At 42.5% G+C, this 21,847-nt stretch overlaps 1 protein-coding gene across 2 annotated transcripts in view; it reads right to left on the bottom strand.

The window, feature by feature from the left end:
- Positions 1–21,847, bottom strand: part of DIS3L2 (DIS3 like 3'-5' exoribonuclease 2) — a 370,978-nt gene that overhangs the window by 30,818 nt on the left and 318,313 nt on the right. Inside the window, exon 14 of one of the 2 annotated variants that reach the window (XM_008575846.1) lies at positions 17,500–17,670. The exons of the other annotated variant lie outside the window; for it this stretch is intronic. Within the exon in view, the coding sequence (XP_008574068.1) occupies positions 17,637–17,670 (34 nt within the window). The 3' untranslated portion in view covers positions 17,500–17,636. Of the gene's footprint in view, positions 1–17,499; positions 17,671–21,847 lie in introns of those variants that run through there. 2 annotated transcript variants of the gene reach the window in all.

Genomic DNA, 21,847 nt, shown 5'->3' with positions numbered 1-21,847 from the left:
ACAAAAAGATGAGTAAAGGGAGTGGCAAAGTTATACAAAAGAAATCTGTCTCAAGAAAGGACAAAAGTTATTTGGTTCATGTAACCAACTCTGTGTTAAATCAACCAAGAGAACATTTACTTTTTTAATAAGGTCTTTGAAAGTTTTGAAGAATTTTGTTTCAAGAGTTCCTCGTGTCTCAGACTTTTCCAACTTGTGGGGAAATCTCTTGGGTCATCCCTGGGCAGTTATTTGTGCTGTAAAATGAGGGGTGTGAGAATAACAGGGGACATTTGCAGGCTCAGGGAGCTCTTTCCAGCTTCAGCACCCTATGGCCTTCAGGGCCTGTTTGGTTTGTGTCTCTGCCCTCTCTGTACTCTTCATTCCTCTCTTTGAATCTCAGCAGAGAAAGATTCTGTGTATCTGTATAGAACTCATAACCTTTGAACTGGGACAGCTGAGACTATGCAGGGCCTAAAAATACATAGTTCTACCCTGCAACCTGAGCAGCCTGACCAGAAGGAAAGCCCTCCATCCCTACCTCTTAGCACCAGACAACAGGAGACAGAATGGGAGCAGAGGCTAGGGAAGGCCCTGTACCTGGGTTCAGTAGGTGGTTTAGCACTTCAGTGTTGCAGGCAGGCACAAGGGCTTCTTTCAGTTTGAGACCCTTAGCTGCCTGAGTTTGCTTCCTTTGTAACGGAAATCAGAGAAAGGCAGGATGGGTACATGACAGAGATATAAGGAGATTTGAGGGAAAGGCTACTGGGGAAAGAAAAGGATGCTAAATAAACCTCTGAGGTAGTTTAGCAATTCTTCTCTTGGACATCTATGACAAAAGTGGTATTTCTAAAAAGGGAACCAGAGAACAGAAAGAACAACCTGGGCTTTGGAGTCTGACAGATTTGTTTGAATACCTGTTCAACTGTACAGCCATGATATCCTTCTGTAAAATAGATAAAGCAAAACCTCCCTAACTCCTAACCCATAAACCACCACTGCCATGTTTCAAACTTAAAAGTATTCCCAAATTGAAAACTCATCTTGGGGAAAAATCAAATCAAACACATACTAAAGGAAATATCAGTAAAAGCTTTCATAATCTAAAAGTGAGTTTGTAGCAAAAACCCTTCTCTCCGAGATCAGGAATAAGACATGGATGTGTGCTATCATTACTTCCACTAAACACTGTACAGTGCAATAAAGCAAGAAAAAAGAAATACATGGTATGAGAATTAGAAGGAAAAAGTAAAACTGTAATTATTTGCAAATGACATAACTGGGTATACAGAAAATCAAAAAGAATCTACAAATAAATTATTTGAATTTAATAAATAAATTTAGCAAGGTCATTGTGTCAATAAAAATAAATTGTATTTCCTTATATCAGCAACGAAGAGAAAACAAAATTTATGAATACCATTTAAAATAGTATCTCAAATCAAAAACCTAGGAGTAAATCTAATGAAAGATGACCAAGACCTCTACACAGAAAATTATAAAATATTACTGAGAAAGATTAAAAATCTAAATAGAGAGGCATATACCATGTTTGTAGAGTAGAAGACTCAATATTATAAAAATGACAAACTTTTCCACATTGACTTGCAGATTCAAAGCAATTTCATTATATATCCTATAAAGTTTGTGTGCAAGTATGTGACAACTGACAATCTGATTCTAAAATTTATATGAAAATAGAAAGGGCCAAAGATAGCTTAAGTGCTCTCTATAGAACAAGAGCAAGTTGGAAACTCTAGCTCTATTGGATATCAAGAAAAATAAAGGTAAAAAAGATGAGACAGTGTGGTATTGGCACAAGAGTAGACAAATAGGTCAGCAGGATGGAGAAATAGATAGTCTCAGGCACCACTCTTTCCCACAACTGATCGATTTACAGCTACTAAAAAGCAAAGACTGCCAACCTGGGACCACTGGAGCTTGGGGGAAGAGGAGGAGAGATCCACAGAGTTTGTGAAGGCAGGAGAAGCAGTGGTGAGAGAAAGAAGGGACTGCTCTGTTAGTGTAGAGCCCTGGCCACCTCAGGGGCAGGAGGAAGTTATAGCACACAGAGCAAGAACCAAAAAAAGCTGCAGATGTGTCCCTCTGTGTGAACTTGCTTGGAGTCTGCAGGAGAGAAGAGGGCCTCAGAGCATACCATACCAGTCCCCAGGCCAGTGAGACCACTGATAGTGTTCCTGTGGACTGACAAAGGATTGAGGGGTCACACCGGACTGAAGAAAAAAATCACCCAGAGTCTGGTGAGTCGTTGTGAGGGACCAGTACATGGCCCACCCCATGGGAAGTGTTTGGAGTGTCAGAGGAGGCTGGCCTGCCAAAGGAACATTGGGGTGCAGTGTGGGCAGCTGATCTGCCTTCTGATCTGCATAGCTCCACTCAGTGTAGACTGGTCAGGGAGAAAGAACTGCAGGGGGCACAGTTTGCTGGAAAGACTCAGTCCCAGGCTAGAGCCTCCACACAGCCCAGGTGTATCTGACCTCAGAAGATGCAGAAGTGATTAAAAGGCCAACCATTAAAGCCTGAGCCACACAAAAATCCTTCTCCAGAGAACCGGCAGCAAAGCAGCAGTTTAGCTCATCCACAGGGCTCAAGTGCTGGTCCCCACAGAGAGTTTCCCCAATTTTGGAATTAATCAAATGACAACAAATTAGTTCCGGTGCAAAGTTTAAGTGGTGATGGTGACTAAAAATCCAACATTGAAATGGAAAAAAAAAAACCCCAAAACAAAAAACAACAGACAAAGCTCTGATATTAACCAGTAAAGGTCAAACAACACCAAGGAACATCTATAAAACCTACAAGAGGTAGCAGTCTCCTCAAATGCCCAGTCATCAACATAAAGACTCAAAGATTGAGAAAGAACAGAGAAATATGACGCCATGAAAGGAAACAGACCAGACACCAGCAATGGACCCTGATGAGCAGCGGATTTATGAAATGTCTCATGGAGAATTCAGAATAACTCTCTAAAGTATGTTCAGGGAGTCATAAGAAAATACAGATAGAAAATTAAATGATATCTGGAAAACAATCCAGGAGCAGAATGAGAAACTTAACAATGGAATTGAATCAATGGAAAAAAAACAAACAGAAATTTCAGAAATAAAGAACACATGACCTGAACTGAAAAACTCAGTAGAAATCTCAAACAGCAGACTTAAACTGAGGAAAGGATCAGTGAGCTTGAAGACAAAACATATAAAATCATCAAATTAGAGGAGCAAAAAGAGAAAAGAATAAGAAAAAATGAAACAGAAATACAGCAAATATGGGACTCCCTCAAGCAAAATAACCTCCACATAATTGACATACCTGAAGGAGAAGAAAAAGGAAGAGATGTTGAAAGCATATTCAAGGAAATAGTAGCTGAAAATTTCCCAAGTATGGAGAACAATGACAGTACCCAGGTACAGGAAGCTCAGAGGTTGCCAATCAAATTCAATCCAAGGAAGAATATCCCAAGGCATATCATAATCAAATTATCAAAAATTGAAGACAAAGAAATGATGCTGAAAGAAGCAAGAGAAAAGAAACACATAACATTCAATGTAGTCCCAATACGTCTCTGAGAGGATTTCTCAGTAGAAACCCTACAAGGCCAGAAGAGAATGGGAATATACATTCAGAGTGCTGAAGAAAAAAGACTGTCAAGAATTCTGTATCCAGCAAAACTAACCTTCAAATATGAAGGAGAAATAAAGTTTTTCCTAGACAAACAAAAGCTAAGGGAATTCACCAACACTAGACCTGCATTATAAGGAATGCTAAAGGGATTCTTCAGTATGAAAGACAACAACACTAAGGAGTAGCATTTGAAGGTACATAGCAAATTAGTAAAGTACATTCACAGACAACCTCAGAATACTCCAATATAAGAGGGGTGAATAAATCGCTTACATTCTTAGTATGAAGACAAAAGGACAAACCTAACAAGGCAACAACAAATATAACAACTGTATACGAGATAGGCAGCATTAAAAGATATAACTTATAACAACAAAATGTCAAAAAGTGGGCAGAAATGATGCCAAAGTGGAGAGTTGGCTTTAGTTTTTTTTTCTTACATATCAAACTTGAGTTGTTATTAGTTTTAAATAATCTATTGTAACCATAACACAAAAACTTATGAGACACACCAAAACAGCAAGAAATCAAAAAACCCTTCTAGAGAAACTACTCAATCACAAAGGAAGACAGTAAAATCAGAAAAAAGAAAATAGAAAAAAAAAAAAAAAAGGACCAACAAAACAACCAGAAAAAAGTAACAAAATGGCAGTAATAAGTCCCTGTATATCAACAGTAACTCTAAATGTAAATGGATTAGATGCCCCAATTAAAAGACACAGAGTGGCTCAATGGATTATAAAACAAGAACCAATAATATGCCACCTACAAGAAATTCACTTCACCTATAAAGACACACCATCTGAAAGTGAGGGGATGGAAAAAGATACCCCGTGCAAATAGAAACTAAAAAAGAGCAGGGGTAGTTATATCAGATAAAATAAACTTCAAGCCAAGAAAAGTGAAAAAAAGATAAAGAAGGTCATTATATAATGATAAAGGGATCAATTCAACAAAAGGATATAACAATTCCAAATATATACACACCCAACTGTGGCACACAGAGTTATATAAAGCAATTACTATTAGACCTAATGGGAGAAATAGACTCCAACACAATAATAGCTGAGGACATTAACACACAACTTTCAGTAATGGACAGATCATCCAGATGGAAAATTAACCAAGAAACATCAGAATTAATTTCTACTCTAGGCCAATTGTACCTAATGGACATATATAGAACATTTCATCTAACAGCTTCAAAACAGACATTCTTCTCAACAGCACATGGAACATTCTTTAGAATAGACCATATGTTAGGTCACAAAACAAGCCTCAACAAATTTTAAAAAATTGAAATCATATCAACTACCTTGTCTGACCACAATGGAATAAAACTAGAAACCAACAACAAAGAGACACTAGAAACCAAACAAATACATGGAAATTAAACAACATGCTCCTAAACAATGAATAGGTCAAAGAAGAAATCAAAAAGAAAATTAAAAAATTCCTGGAGGCAAATGAAAATGAAAACAAAACATACCAGAACCTATGGGATACAGAAAAGCAGTTCTAAGAGGGAATTTTATAGCAATAAATACATCAAAAAAAGAGAAAGACTTCAAATAAACAACATAACATTACAACTCAAGGAGCTGGCAAAACAAGAACAAACCAAATCCAAAATCAGTAGGAGAGAAATAGTGAAGATCAGAACAGAAATAAATGAATTAGAGATTAAAAAAATATACAAAAAATCAATGAAACAGGGTTGGTTTTTTAAAAGATAAACAAAATCAATAAACCTTTAGCTAGACTAATGAAGAAAAAAGAGAAGACTCAAAATCAGAAATGAAAAGGGAGACATTACAACTGATACCACAGAAATACAAAGGATCACAAGAGACTACTACAAACACCTACATGAGAACAAACCGGAAAACCTAGAGGAAATGGATAAATTCAACTGTATATATACACATACAACTTGCCAAGGTTGAATCATGAAGAACTAGAAAATCTAAACAGACTAATAACAAGTAATGAGATTGAAGCAGTAATAAAAAGTCTCCCAACTAAGAAAACTCCAGGACCAGGTGGCTTTATTGCCAAATTCTACCAAATATTTTAAAAAGAACTAACATCAATCCTTCTCAACTCTTCCAAAAAGTTGAAGAGGAAAGAATACTTCCAAGCTCATTCTATGATGTCAAAATTAACCTCATACCAAAGTTGGAAAACGATACAACAAAAAAAGAAAACTACAGAGCAATATCCTTAATGAACACAGATGTGAAGATCCTCAAAAAAACTTAGCAAACAGAATCCAACAGCACATTAAAAAGATCATTCACCATGATCAAGTGGGATTCATCCCAAGGAAAGCAAGGATGGTTCAACATACATGAATTAATAAATGTGACACAACACCTCAACAGAACGAAGGAAAAAAAAACATGATCATTTCAATAGATGAAGAAAAAGCATTTGATAAAAACCAATACTCCTTCATGATAAAAATACTCAACAGAACTAGGTATAGAAGGAATGTATCTCAACACAATAAAGGCCATATATTACAAATTGACAGCTAGTATCATACTGAACGCACAATAATAGGAGGCTTTTCCTCTAAGATCTGAAACAAGACAAGGATGCCCACTTTCCCCACTCTTATTCAACACAGTACTGGAAGTTCCAGCACAGTAAGGTAAGAGAAAGCAATAAAGGGCATCCAAATTGGAAAGGAGGAAGTCAGACTATACCCGTTTGTAGATGACATGATCATATACACAAAAAAACCTTAAAAATGCCACACACAAAAATTACTAGAACTAATAAATGAATTCAGTATAGTGGCAGGATACAAAATCAACACATAAAATAGCCTTCCTGTATGCCAATAATGAAATAGTTAAAGAAGAAATCAAGAAAGTAATCCCATTCACAATAGTTACCAAAAAAAGAGAAATATATACGAGTAAATTTAACCAAGAAGGTGAAAGACCTCTGTAATGAAAATTATAAAACATTGGTGAAAGAAGCTGGAGAGGACACAAAAAAATGGAAAGATATCTCATGTTCACAGGTCAGAAGAATGAACATTATCATGATGTCCATACTACTCAAAGTAACCTACATATTCAATGCAATCCCTATCAAAATACCAGTGACATTCTTCACAGAAATAGAAAAAACAATCTTAAAATTTGTATGGAACTACAAAAGACCTCATATAGCTAAAGCAATCTTTTCTTTCTTTCTTTTTTTAAAGATGACCAGTAAGGGGATCTTAACCCTTAATTTGGTGTTGTCAGCACCACACTCTCCTAAGTGAGCTAACTGACCATCCCTATATAGGGATCTTAACCTTTGGCCTTAGTGTTATCAGCACCACACTCTCTCAAGTGAGCCACGGGCTGGCCCATAGCTAAAGCAATCTTGAGCAAAAAGAACAAAGTCAGAAGCATCACACTTCCTGATTTCAAAATAGACTATAAAGCTATAGTAACCAAAACAGCATGGTACTGAAATAAAAATAGACAAATAGGCCAATGGAACAGAATAGAGAGTCCAGAAACAAAAGCACGCACTTACGGCCAACTGATTTTTGACAAAGCTGCCCAGAATATACAGTGCAGAAAAGAGAGTCTATTCAACAACTGTTGCTAAGAAAACTAGATATCCACATGCAGAAGACTGAAACTATACCCCTATCTCTCACCATACACAAAAATCAACTCAAAGTGAATTAAAGACCTAAATTTAAGACCTGAAACTATGAAACTATTAGAAGAAAACATAGGGAAATGATACACGAGATGGGAGTGGGCAGTGTTTTTTTTAACAAGACCACAAAGGCACAGGCAACTAAAGCAAAAATACACAAATGGGACTACATCAAACTAAAAAGCTTCAGCAGAGCAAGGGACATTATGAACAAAGTGAAGAGACTATGTACAGAATAGGAGAAAGTGTTTGCAAACTACACATCAGACAAGGGGTAATAGCCAGAATATATAAGGAACTCAAACAACTCAACAGCAAAAAATAGAACAAAAAACAAATAACCCAATTAAAAAATGGGCAAAGGACCTGAATAGACATTTCTCAAAAGAAGAAATACAAATGGCCAACAAGCACATTGAAAAATGCTCAACATCACTAATCATCAGGGAAATGCAAATTAAAATATCAACACACACAAAAATCAGTAGCATTTCTATTCTCCAATAGTGAGCAAGCAGAAAGGGAAATCAAGAAAACTTGCCCATTTACAATAGCCACCAAAAAAATAAAATACTTAGGAATTGAGTTAACCAAGGATGTGAAAAATCTCTTTAATGAGAACTACAAACCACTACTGAGAGAAATTAGAGAGGATACAAGAAGATGGAAAGATATCCCATGCTCTTGGATTGGAAGAATCAACATAGTGAAAATGTCCATACTACCCAAAGTGATATACAAAATCAACCCACACACCTACAGCCATCTGATCTTTGACAAAGGCACCAAGCCTATACCCTGGGGAAGAGACTGCCCCTTCAGCAATGATGCTGGGAGAACTGGATATCAATATGCAGGAGAATGAAACTAGACCCATACCTTTCCCATTACCGGTCACGAAAAAAGACTACACACTAAAGTCTACTCAAAATGGATTAAAGAATTAAATATACACCCTGAAACAATAAAACTTTTTAAAGAAAACGAACAGAAAGGACACTGTTCGGAGGGAGGTTTCGATAATGGGCCACAATAATCAACCACATTGTATATCGACAAAATAAAATAAAATAAAATAAAATATTTTTTAAAAAAACCCACAATGAGATATCATCTCACCCCAGTTAGACTGGCTATTATCGGGCCAGCCTGGTGGCACACTCAGTAGAGTGCGGTGCTTGGGAGTGTGGCGGCGCTCCCGCCGAGGGTTCGGATCCCTTATAGAGACCGGTCCGCTCACTGGTTGAGGGCGGTGTGGGCGCGACACTGAGGGTTGCAATCCCGTTGCCAGTCGCGGTACGGGCGTGACACTGAGGGTTGCGATCCTGTTACCGGTCACGAAAAAAGACAAAAAGGAAAAAAAAAAAAAAGACTGGCTATTATCAACAAGACAGAAAACAACAAATGCTGTTGAAGATATACAGAAAAGGGAACTCTCCTACATTGTTGGTGGGAATGTAAATTGATACAGCCATTGTGGAAAACAGTATGGAAGTTCCTCAGAGAACTAAAAACAGACCTGCCTTACCACCCAGCTATCCCACTAGTGGATGTATACCCAAAGGAAATGAAACCAGTATATCAAAAAGACACTTGCAGGGCCGAGCCCGTGGCGCACTCGGGAGAGTGCGGTGCTGGGAGCGCAGTAGTGCTCCCGCCGCGGGTTCGGATCCTATATAGGGATGACCGGTGCGCTCACAGCGCTCACTGGCTGAGCGCGGTGCGGCCGGTCTCAAAAAAAAAAAAAAGGACAAAAAGACACTTGCATTCCTATGTTCATTGCAATGCTATTCACAATAGCCAAGAGATGGAACCAACCTAAATGTTCATCAATGGAAGAATGGGAAAAAAAAGACCTGTGGTATATATACATACAATGGAATAATACTCAACTATAAAAAGAAATGATACCCTATCATTTGCAGCAACATGGAAAGAACTAGAAACCATCATGTTAAGTGAAGTAAGTCAGGCTCAGAAAGGCAAATACCACATGGCCTCACTAATATGTGGAATAAAAAAAAAAAAGTGGTTTTCACTTAAGTAGAAAGTAGAATAATGGTTACCAGAGGCTGGGAGGGGAAGTGGGTAATGAAGGTAGGAGAAGGGGTGGACTAACAAGTATAAAACTGTGTATCTATCTTAAGTGAATCATTTTGCAGTATATGCATGTATTGAAACAACACACTGTACCCCACAAAAATAAATATAAATAAAAATGGGGGGAAAAAAAGACTGGACTTCAAAGATAGCACAACAAAAAAAGAATGCAACAGAAGAGACAAGTAGATTAGTGAAATAGAACAGAATGCAGAAACAGACCCAAGCACATCTTTGACAAAGGTGGCATAGCAGAGTTGTAGAAAAGTCTTTTCAATAAATGATGCTGGGTCAATTAGATATCTATATGGAAAACATAAAACTTGCAGTTCCATATTCAAAAATTGATCCCGACAAGGTCAAGGGTTTGGTTCTCTGTACTGGCCAGCTGCCAAAATAAACAAACAAACAAATAAAAATTTGAGTAGAATCTTGTAAGATAATGTAGGAAAATATCTTCATGATTTTGATATAGGTAAAGATTCATTAAATGAGATATAGAAAGCATTTAATCATAAAGAAAAAGATGATACACTGAACTCCAATAAAATTAAGCACTTTTCTACATCAAAACACCACCAAAGTGAGCAAAAAATGCAAGCTACTGGGTGAAAGAAGGTATCTGCAACATGTATAACAAGAAAAAGGACTCATATCCAGAATAGAGAGGACTGTAAATCAAAAAGAAAAACAGAAAACCCACTAGAAAAATGGCAGAAATTTGAAAAGGCATTCTACCAAATGGCCAATAAACAGATGAACTCCCATACATTGCTGGTAGAATTACATATGATTCAGTAATTTCACTCCTAGGTATATACTCAAAGAAATGCACACATATGTGTACCAAAAGACATATATAAGCAGATTTATACATAACAACCCCAAACTGAAAACAACCCAAATTTTGATTGAATTACTGCAAAGTAGATAAATTGTTATGTATTCATACAAAGGGGAGTCTCACAGCAATGAGATCCATGGGCTATAGCTAGATGCAACAAGAAAGATGAATTCTCACAAACAATGCTGAAAGAAAAAAAGTCAGACACAAAAGAGAACATTCTGAGTGATTCCACTTATATCAAGTTCGAAAGCCGGTAAAACTAAACTATAGTGTTAGAAATTAAGATAGTGGTATCCTTTTGCGAGGAGAGGAGGGCACTCAGGAGGCTCCTGGGGCTGCAATGTTCTATTTCTTGACCTGGATGTGTTCAGTTTCTAATATTCCCTTCAACTAGAAGCTTGTGATTTGTATACTTTTCTCTGTGCATGTTGTAGTGCAAAAATAAGTTTTACAAAGTGAGTTTATTGTAAAAATATGTTTTTCAGAGTGTGTTCTATGGAAGAAAATGGCAGAATGGATAAGCCACACTACATGCTGAGGCATGGTGCAGTGTGCCTTCACATGTGCATGGATGTATCTGTAGGTGGTCTATGGCCAGGACAATCTTCCTATTTTTGTGGCTTCCACACTTCCTTGCTCTGATCAGTTCTGGTCTCAGAAACCCAGCTGGAGCTGAGTGGCTAGCGATTTCTATGAAGGGCTGGCACCATAGGAACCTGTGCTGAGGGAATTCAGTGCTTTAACACATGACTTCCTGCTAATTACCATGATTTGAACATTGCACACTGTCCACACATACCCAAATACCACAATGTACCCCATAAATATATACAGTTATTATGTACCAATTAAGGAAAAATAAATTTAATAAAATGGGAAAGCTCAATAAATAAAACATGACTTCAGCCTCCAGCCCTCCCAGGTTCTCCTGTAGGTGGAAAAAGGATGCTGACTGAACACAGCTGATGAAGATCTTCTTCTTGCCCTTGCCCTTGTGGGTCAGATTATACGTGTAGGAGACTGGGTGACTGTAACCCCAAAGGTAGTGTAAGCAACACAGGAGGCCCTGCCCTACCTCAGGCCTTGCTGCCCTCTTGGCTCTTGGCCCCACAGGGCAGTGCATGTGTAGCTGTCCTAGGCCCCACCCTGCTGTGTATCACACCGCGGAGGCAGTATCCCAGGGAGAAGCCTGCTGGCTTGACGTCTTATCTACCGCATGACTTTGGACAGGGCACCTCTTCGGGCATGGGTTTCCCTCTTGCTAAAATGGGACTGTTCATACAGCCTCTCTTCTTCCTATAGGGAGAAGTGAAGTTAAACCAAACACTGCATTTTGGCACCCAAGGTATCATGATTGCTACTGCATGGAGTGAGGCAATGGAGGGAAAAGTATATAGGGATAAGGTATATCCCTCTGTGTGGTGCAGACAGTGGGGAGACATGTCCTTTGCTGAGCACCACCCTTAGTGTAGCAGCGGGAACAGGAGTCATGCCTGCATCACTGAGGGCCTGATGCAACACAGTGAGCTCCCGCCTGTACTGCAAGTGGCCTCCTGCTAAATGCATGTTCCAGCTTCAGGCTCACTCCTGTGAGGTCACTTCTGGCACCTCTCTGAGTGTGTTGCCTCCAACTTCCTCCCAACCCCTCCTCTCTCTTGATTTCCAGCTCCCCTTTCTCCTAAACCAAGGCTTCATGAGAAACAAGAAAAGCATTCTTCATTCAAACCTGGCAGTGTCTGTGGGAGGCCTGGAGCTCTTGCCCTCTGCCATGAATGGCTATTAGGTAACATTGCTGTTTAGCCTGAGGAAACTGGCATCAGTTCCAAGGTGCAGATGGAAAGTGTCATTTCCAAAGTACTGGGAAGTGTTGATGCTGGTTTGAAGTTGTCAGGGCTGCTGGGAAATACTCCCTCTGCTTACTGAGGGGGAAGGAAGAGGAAAAGAACCAAGCACAGGGGGAAACGAATTCAACAAGGACATGGTACATGAACCCCCTCCTCTTTCTCTCCTCCCAAAGTGTGGCAGCCAGGAAAAGGCACCACTCAGATCTCCTGCCATGAAGCATGCATAAATTGCTGGATGGCCCCAGCTGCAGCTGCTCTGCTCCAACACTGCATTTGCCCTGAAGCCACAATTCCTGCTGGATCCACACTTCCCATGGACTGCTCCCAGACAATGACTGAGCACCTGGGCTCCTGATGCAGGCCAGGTCCTGCAAGAGGTGAGCCTCCTCCAACAGGCGACTTTGCCTTTGGCTTGAAGACTTCCCATCAGCCTGGCCAAACTCCGCTTAAAACTGGGCTGCAGCCTAAGACCCTCCCCCAAACCCCCACCCCATCCTTCTTCCTTCCCTAATTCCTTCACAGGGTCTGATACGTGTCGAGGTCTGAAGGCTCCACTTGACTTCTCCTGCTCTCCATCTTTTATCCTTCAGAGGTGTCTTCCTCCATCCATCTCTTGCACATCTAATCCTGCCTTGGTATCTGCTTCTTGGCAGACCTGAACAAGTGGGACTAGAGTAGTTCTAAAACAACAGGCAGAAAGACGGAGTTTGGGGACAGGTTCACTTTACCTGGTGGGCAAAGCGGACACTCTTCTGAGTGGTATGTGTGCACAGACAGACCCTGGCACAAGTGGTGACCCAACTACTCAAGAGATTCACAGAAGCACCCTGGGAAGAAGACTTTGCATCATTTTGCTATGATACACCCACTGCAAAGCCCTAGCAAGCACAGTTGTGCCCAAGGACTCTTGAGTTGGCTGGTTGCTGTAAGGTTAATGATGCTCTGCAGAAGGCTAATGGCAAACCGAGGACCCCTAACCAGCAGTTAAAGGCCAACTGTGACAACCAGGTTGGTGGGGAGACCTCTTTGGTCCACCATTCCCTAGTAAGGCCAGCAGTGCCCCATGCGGGAAGACATGCAGAGGTCTCTCCTCTTTGGGGGTATTCTCGACCTCCTTTCTGGGCTGCCAAGCCCATTACTTGGGCTAGAAGCCAGTATAGACCAGCTGGGGACTTGTTGGTCCTGCTAAGGATGGAAAAAGATTATACCTCAGAAGAGTGAGAAGAATTAGCCGGCAAGATTTGAGGGGCTTGATCATGGGGACAGGAAATAAGACTGGATGAGCAAGAATTCATTGATTTGGGAGTATTTTCCTGGGATGCAGGATTTAACACCCTGGCAAAGGTCCCCAGGGAATGAGGCAAACTCACTGCTGGGGTGGCCCTGAGAAGCCTGGAGAAAGTGATGGCTAAAGCCGAGCAAAGGCTGAGCCTGAATGGCCTGGCAGACAGCAGAGGAAGGACCGAGGAGGCTGGAGCAGGGCCATGTTGCAATGGATGTACCACTTGAGTCCAGGAGACCCAGGAGAGGGGGATCCACAGGACACCCCCTTCACGAAGGTCCTCAGAAATGTGCTGGTGAGAGGGACACTGGTATCACAAGGAGTTTAGTGGTGGTGCTCCTCTGAAGGCGAAAGAGGAGAGCAGAAGTGGGTGTCACAGAGCTGGGCTCATTAACACCCACAGCAATGATAGTTTAAGGTAACAGAGGCCAGGGGTGACACAGCAAGGGTCCCTCTGAACTACCAGTGATGGCTACTGGATACTTTGGACTCTGTGGTCCAGGGACCAGCAGATGATGAGTCATCATCATGGGGTGGGGTGGGTAATAGACCTGGATCAGAAGGGGGCAGGAAGGGAGGTATGTGTAACCCAGGGGACCCCCTGGCACTACCCTGCCCCAATGTAACCATGAACAGACATGCAGACACACATATCAACCTGGCCTGAGAAGGATATGATAGCCAGGGGCTCAGAAACCTCAGCCATGAAGGTTTGGATTATACCAGCAGCTAAGCTGCTGGGACTGTTGAGGTGCTAGCTGAGAGGGAGAAGAATTTAGAAGGGACAGTGGAGGAAGGGAGGACGAGGACCAGCTTGGGCCCCTAGTCCCACTATGGTAATGGAGGCAGTGGTCTGTCTCACTACCTTTTCTTTTCTAAGCTCCAACTGGGGAAGAGAGGCCACGGGAGAAGCAGATCTGTGTAGTAAAAGGGGTGGACAGTGACCACCATAAGAAAGCCCTATTCATACCTCCTGCTGAAGGGGCATAAGTGACAAATGGCCTCAGCTGCTGGCCATCTGGCTGCTCCTAGCAGAGGCTAGCAGGGCAGGGTCCTGAGGCAGACACAGTCCTGTGGGATATGAAACTCCTCTTGCTAGCAACTCTGACTCGTGGCCACTCCACTGGCCTGGCCACGGCAGGCTGAGGCTCTCCTGCAATGCCCTCTTTTCCTCACCCCTTTCCTTCACGGGGATCAGGCAGGGCTACTGTTGGAAGCCTCAGGCCCGCCATGTTCCTTCCCTTCCTCCTTCACAGGCCTTTCCCCGATATATCTCATACGTTTATCCTGCTTGGAGTCTACTTGTCAGTGGAACTGAACTAACCCACCACATCCTCCATTCTAAAAACAAAACAACAGAAAGAGAACTACTGTGTGATTTTAAGGCTGGTTCTCTGGGTCTGTTCTGCCTGTCTGGAGAGTGCGTTCTGTGACTGAGGGGGATGCTGAGCAGGCTAATTCCCCAAGCAGGGGCCACGCTAGGAAGCCCTCGGGTCCACAACGGACTATGGGCTCACGGGCTGGGAAAAATAATAAGGTGGCCCCACCCAAGCCCTGGCTATTGCCACAGGCCAGTGAAGTGAGCTACCAGGTACCGGGGGTTGGGGAGGATGGACATGCAGCCTGCACTGTCCTGTCCTGCAGAAGGCTGCAGTGACTCTGTCTTTCAAGGCAGGCTTATGAACGTGGGCAGACACTTGCACTGAGGAAAATCAATCCCACAAGGTAGCTCTCTCTCATACCTCTAGACACTAGCCTGCACTGTCCTGTCCTGCAGAAGGCTGCAGTGACTCTGTCTTTCAAGGCAGGCTTATGAACGTGGTCAGACACTTGCACTGAGGAAAATCAATCCCACAAGGTAGCTCTCTCTCATACCTCTAGACACCGGCTCGTAGCTTTGATGATATGTGTTTCAAGGTGCCAAATGAGTCAGGTAGGCAGGGGAAAAAAAAAAAAGATTTCATTTCATTAGTTTAGCAAACTAAGCTGTCCCAAGAGTAAGATGGAATAAGTAGAGGAGCTGGCTGTGAGCTTCAGGAGAGACCTTGGAGAGTTCTGCAGGGACAACTGACCCCCTAGCAGCTGCTGGCCTCAGTTGTCTGGACCAGGGTGAGGCACAACCACCAACAGGGAGGAAGAGAGGGCACCCCAAAACTAGGGCTTGGGTCTGCCAGGGCCAACTGCAAGAGCCCTCAGGCAAGGACTAAGGGCAACTACACCAATAACTCCAAAGTAGTTTACAGCTCACACAGCTACACCACACACATCACCTCTTTCCACTCTCCCACAGCTCTGGGACATATCAGTGTCTTCTGTCACAAATGCATAAGCTATACCATGGGATGGACGATGACCCACCATGGAGCATGACTGGCCAAACTCAGCCTCTCGATAACAAGTCAGGAGCTCATTCCAGCAGCCCAGGCTGCTCACCCACCCTGGTGTCTGCAGGGACCGGCATTCTTAGAATTTCCTAGACAGAGATTCTCAAACAGGCCTACCTAGAAGAAGCTAGAAGCAGCACTCTCTCCAGATTTATGCTGTGGAGAGAAAGGCAGGTGGCGTGAGAGCACAGAATGGGCTTTGTAATCTGCCAGACCTGGGGCAGAATCCAGGCTATGCTCTCAACACTCATGACCTTAGCAAGTTAACCTCTCTGGCTCTGTCTTGTTTTGTCTTTATTTTTTATTCTGTAAAATTGTGAAACTAATAAAAGCTCTCTTTTTGAAGTCTGTAAAATTGTGAAAAATAATATCCTTCTTGAATGGCTTTAGAACTAGAATTAAGGTGGATAAGCCCCTAGCCCAGTGCTGGTAAGTTGTGGGCACTCAGGAGGTGACAGCTCCTATCACAGGATGGGTTTGAAGGGTCTGTAACCCAGCCCAATGGGGATCTGTGACCTAGTCTGGGCACAACGGGTTTGAAAGGGTCTATGAGCCCTAGTCCGACACGTGTAATTTAATCTTCATGATAATGTGTTGGACTAGTGCTCAGACCCTTCAAACCCATTGTACAGACTGGGTCACAGACCCCTCATATGCCAGGCTGGGTCACCAGACCCCTCACGTGCCAGCTGGGTCCCCAGACCCCTCACGTGCCAGCTGGTTCCCCAAACCCCTCACATACAGGTTGCGAGCTAGGTAATTGGAAAAAGATCCTGGGAGCTGCTGGCAGAGTTGACATTCTTCATTCGGACACAAGCTCAGTTCCCAGCCTTCAGAAGCAGCAGCAGTGGCCTACTGGGATGTCCCGGGGGTCCTGGCAGCAGCAGCCTTCAGTAGCAGTAGTTGCTCCCTTGTGGCTCTCCCCCGGGGTGTCCAGAAGGGGTGGGGTCGGGGTAGGGGAGCACTGTGGATCAGAGCCACTCGTCCTTTATACTTAAGCCTGATAACCCAGGAACACCTGAGTGCTCACGCACAACTACATCAGATAATAACCAAGAAACACCTGGGTGCACATGCATAGTTAACTTATTTACATCAAATGCTCAGCAAGATTCTGAACCCCCAAGGAAGCCTGACCATTTACTTTCACTTTCCATACATAATGCCACAACAAATGAAAAGACAAAGGTTGGAAAAATATTTGACTCTCCAATAGCCATGCTCTCTTCCTTTCTAAAGAACAAAATTAGGTTCCTCCGCCTTGCCTTCATTGAACTTTATCTGCCATGTACTGGCCTAGGCACTAGGGGTACTAAAATGAACAAAACAAAGCCCTGACCTCAAATGGACTAGTGGAGGAAGCCAACAAGTAAACCAATGACTGAAATGCACTGTGATAGGTGCTGAAACAAGATCAGACAGGTATGCTGTGGGACCATGGGGAGGGCACAACTGATTCAGCTTTGGTGATGATTGTTAGGGGTGTGGAATGGCTTCCTGGAAGTAATACTTAGCTGACAGTGGAAGGAGAAGCAGGGGTGACCCAGATGGGTGGGAAGGGGCTGTAGGGAAGAGGGGTGTTCTAGAAACAGGAAATGGATTGGTCATACAGGAAGACATTGTGTGAGGAAGACTTGAGGGGGTCGGGTGGGCATAACTCTAGGGGACACTGGAGCAGGAAGAGAGGATGGGTCCATACAGTAGGCAGGTGGGGCAATCACAGAGCTGTCTTGCTGCTGACAGGTGCCCAGGAGCCTCTAACGGCAGCATTGTGTTCACTCAGCTCTGTAGCCCCAGTGCCTAGTACTACACTAGTACACAGCAGAAACTCCCTATACAGTGTTGAATGAGTGAGTAATCAGATTTGCATTTTTAAAAGTTTATTCAGACTTCTGGTTTTGACAGGATGGTAGACTGAAAAGAAAAAAAAAAAAAAGATGGTAGACTGACCTGATATGGACCTCTTTCCCAAAATGATCACAGAGAAGTGAGAAGTAAAAAATACCAAAAGAATAATCTAAATATAAAACTGATCATGACAGAATAAAGGGAAAATCCCTGATGATTGAAATGAAGAGGAGATTAAATCAGAGCTGTAACTTTTACCATGGCAACTGGGGGTTGGGAGTATCAGACTTTGATATAATTACAGGAGCTGGGATTTTAATGCCCACAGAGGCAGAAGATCTAGCCACAGAACTGGAACTGAAACCCCCACATAAAGCCAGGATCGGCTGTTGGTTTTTGAACAAGGAATCGGGAAGACCTTTCTCACAGTCCAGAGGGATGTCTGTATGTGGTCCAGAGTAGAGACATCTCCTTTGAGAAACGGGAGTCTCAAGCCCACACCGCCCATGGGTGTGGAGTCTGAATGCATGTTACACAGGTGTTGGGACTTCTAAACCAAGAGGTTAACATCCAAACTGGCAGGACCTATGAAACTCCTGGGGTCCTGAGAACAAATAGAAAAGTGATGAAAGAACACATCCACAACCCACAGTACACGGAACTCCCACAGTAAACACAGCCATGCTTAGGAAGATCTTACAATAAAAAGTAACAAACCACATATGGAAATAAATGTAAAGGTGAGTCAGCAGACAAAACAAATGGGAGAACTGGTACCCTTAGAACTAGGAATAATCAAATGATCTGAAAGAAGCTATAAAATCAGTATAATGAAAATAATTAGAGATGAGAGAAAGAATAGAAATTATAATTAAAGACTAGGACACTAAAAATACCCCAAAAATAACAGGCTGATTTTTATTTTTATTTTTATTTTTTTTTTTTTGTCTTTTTCCATGTCCGGCAACGGATCGCAACCCTCAGTGTCGCCCCCGTACCGGACCAGGACCGGCAACGGGATCGCAACCCTCGGTGTTGCCCCCGCGCCTCGCTCAGCCAGTGAGCGGGAACCGGTCTGTATGTGGGATCCGAACCCTCGGCAGGAGCGCCTCCGCGCTTCCCAAGCGGCGCACTAGCGCAGTGCGCCACCGGGCCGGCCCGAACAGGCTGATTTTTAAAAGCACCATATAGAACTTCTGAAAATTAAAAATAAAAACACTCATATTAGGAAGGGGTATTAAGCAGCAGATTACAAACAGCTACAAGGAGATTAAACTGGCAGACACTTTTAAGGAAGTTTCCTAGAATGTAGCACTGGCAGACAAAGAGATAGAAAAAAGATAGGAAAGATAAAATAAGATAGTGGGTTTCTAACAGGAGTTCCAGGAGAGACTGGAGAAAACCAAAGAGAATCAGAGATAATAGGTAAGAATTTCCATCTGAGAAGAACTACACTGAGTCCTAAAGAATATAAGTAGAAATGAATCCACTCAGACATAATGTAGAAAAACTGCAGAACACCAAAGACAAAAATAAGGTCTCAAAAGCAACCAGAATGAAGAAACATGCAAAGCTCACTCTGGCTGCAGAGAGGACAGACTGGAGGTCAACCAGCTGACAGAAGGGAGAGCAGTGTGCAAAGCAGTGTGACAGTCCAGGCAGTGAGGAGGAGGCAGCAGTGGTGATGGAGAGAAGGGAGCATTCTGGGCAAAGCTCTTTGTCTGTGAAGGTCACCACCATCCACATGGTGCTCCAAAGTCAGAAGCACTTACTTTCCTCCTTGTTACCTTTATGGCACTTGATTCTCATCACTGCTGGAACATCATCATCCCAGAGTGTCCTGGAGTGTACTTTGCTATTTGTACAAACTCCTTGAGGGCACGGACTGGGTCTAATTTATCTTTGTCTCCCTCACGCTTAGCACAACACATTGTGTAGAGCAGGGGCTTAACAAATGCATAACTGAATTCCCATAAAAAACTATTCAGTCTTTTAGGCCTTGTTTCTTGCCCTTGTAAAGAGATCTCCAAACCTAAATTTAAGAAAAATGACTCAATGAACCCTTGATTTACTGGATTTATTATTAAAGGTAGGTCAAGTTTTCTACAACAGAGAAAATGAAGGTGGTCGTTGGGTCCATGGGTAGTGATTGGTAGTATCTGAGAAAATCGGGAGAGTGAGGCCTCACACCTCTTAGATGCAGATTTGAACAGTTTTGGGAGGCTGACAGAATAATCTGGTGTAGAGAGCTTTATTAATCTAACATAAGGCACAATAGAACAGTTTCTCTCCTCTAATAACCTCAGAGCTTTAAAAATGTTTACCTGAGAGCCATGTCTCTAGCCAAAGAGGAAGCAGGGTCCAAGTCCCACCAGAGATGGACAAGTCCCAGGGCCTGTCCTCCCTGGAGCCCAGAGAAGGCAATAAGCCCCTTTAAGGTAGAAGGGGAACAGGATGACAGAGTCAAGGTTCAGGGCTAGCAGGAGATTCCAGGGAAGGAAATTGATAGATAATCTAGGGAATACAAAAGTAGAGTGCTCATTATCAGTACCATTCCATTTGAAAGTAAAAACCACTTGGGAGAACTGTCCAACAGCCTCATACTTGTTTGGAACAACTTTTGTGCTGATGGATTGAATTTGGCAAACAGAGATGAATAATAAAATGATTACACTTTACTGTAAATGTAAGGAATACCCAGGGAATACCCAGAAAAGTAGTAGTATCAATAATTTGTTGTGTTAAACTACTATTCAAGCTAGTTTCTTTCATTTGTAGAATGTCATCACTCTGCTGCTGCTGCTCTCACATTACCTGGCCTGAGACAACTTGGGCTCCTTGGGGCCTGGGCTGAATACCCTCATTTCCTAAATGCTACTATTACACCAATATTTGGATTCAGGCATTCTAGGAGAAATGACCCTAAAAGTGAACAGAGGAACACAGACAGGGAAGAGGCTGGGAGAGAGGAGAAGTCATGGTCAGGCTCATGGGGTCTTCCATGCTACACTTCACAATTCACAAGTGGGGAGAGCAGTTTGCCTCTGAACAAGAGAGCATCACACCCAACTGAGGGCTGTCCAAGTCATGTGCACACCCTCCTTCCCAATCAACATACTGTTGACTATAGCCACAACTCATGGATACAGCCCTGCTGGCACTGGGAAAACAGAAGGAAGTCATGAGCCAATTTTTCTGTTTGGGAAGGAGAGGCAACCAACACTTACTGTGGACATTCTGTATACTAGGCTGGTGATGATGTACTTTAACATGACATCCCTGCCAGAGAGGTCACTTCTCTGCTGAATTAAGCATTATAAGAAACTGAGATGGTGATTCTGACACAATGGCCTAGAAATGCTAGAAATGTCTTCCAGAAATAGTGCCATCTAAGAGGATGAAAAAAGGTGTCAAAGGATGCTTGGCCAATCTTTCCTATGATTAATTTGGTGGGAATTGGGGGTTTACTCTGGCATCCTCCTAAAGATAACTTACAAAGACTAACAATGCCTTGAAGGCAATCTGAATGGAGATTTGGTCATGAGGGCACTCAGTCACCTATCTTCTACTCATAAGAGAGCAACAATTCTTGAGGAAGAAATGCGTTTCTCTTCTGGAAGGTAAAGTACATTTCCGCCGTCACGTGCCTAATTGTTTCCTTCCACTGGATAATATTAAAAGTCTTGGACAGTTAAACAATGAGACCAGAGTAGACTATCCTCAAGTCCAGATGGGGACTCCTCTTATCCTTGACTGGGGTTTCCATAAGTAACAACTTGGGACAATTGTCTTCCATCTATTCTCTTTCCAGAGTAAACATGATATTGTTGACTCTGTCTCTCACAGCTGTGCCAAGTAAGCTTGAGCAAGTTGCTTTAATTCCCTAAGACTCAGCTTCTGCAAATACAAAAATAATAAAAGAACACTCTATAGATTGTTTTGAGGATTAAACGGGATAACAAGTGTTATCCCAGTATTGTGCTTTACATGTAGCAGGTGCTCAATGGTAGCTGCTGTCATTATCGTCATCATCAGCACACATTCCCTGTGCCTCAGTCCCCACCCCTTCCACTGTCATGTAAACTAAAACACACAGTCAAGGAGGTGGTCTGTGATGAAGAAAGGAGGTGCTATAAAATTATGCCAGGTGCCACCCTCCAGCAAGGCCACCAAGTTAAATCTAAGTACCCAGAAATCTCCCAGTTATAAAATTCACAAGGTAAATCATAACAACAAAACCCAT

This window comes from Galeopterus variegatus, unplaced genomic scaffold, assembly GCF_000696425.1.
Source record: "Galeopterus variegatus unplaced genomic scaffold, G_variegatus-3.0.2 Scaffold1245, whole genome shotgun sequence".
NCBI classification, from domain to species: Eukaryota; Metazoa; Chordata; class Mammalia; order Dermoptera; family Cynocephalidae; genus Galeopterus; species Galeopterus variegatus.
The sequence above is the reverse complement of the archived record's forward strand: the minus strand, read 5'-3'. Positions and strand labels throughout refer to the sequence as shown.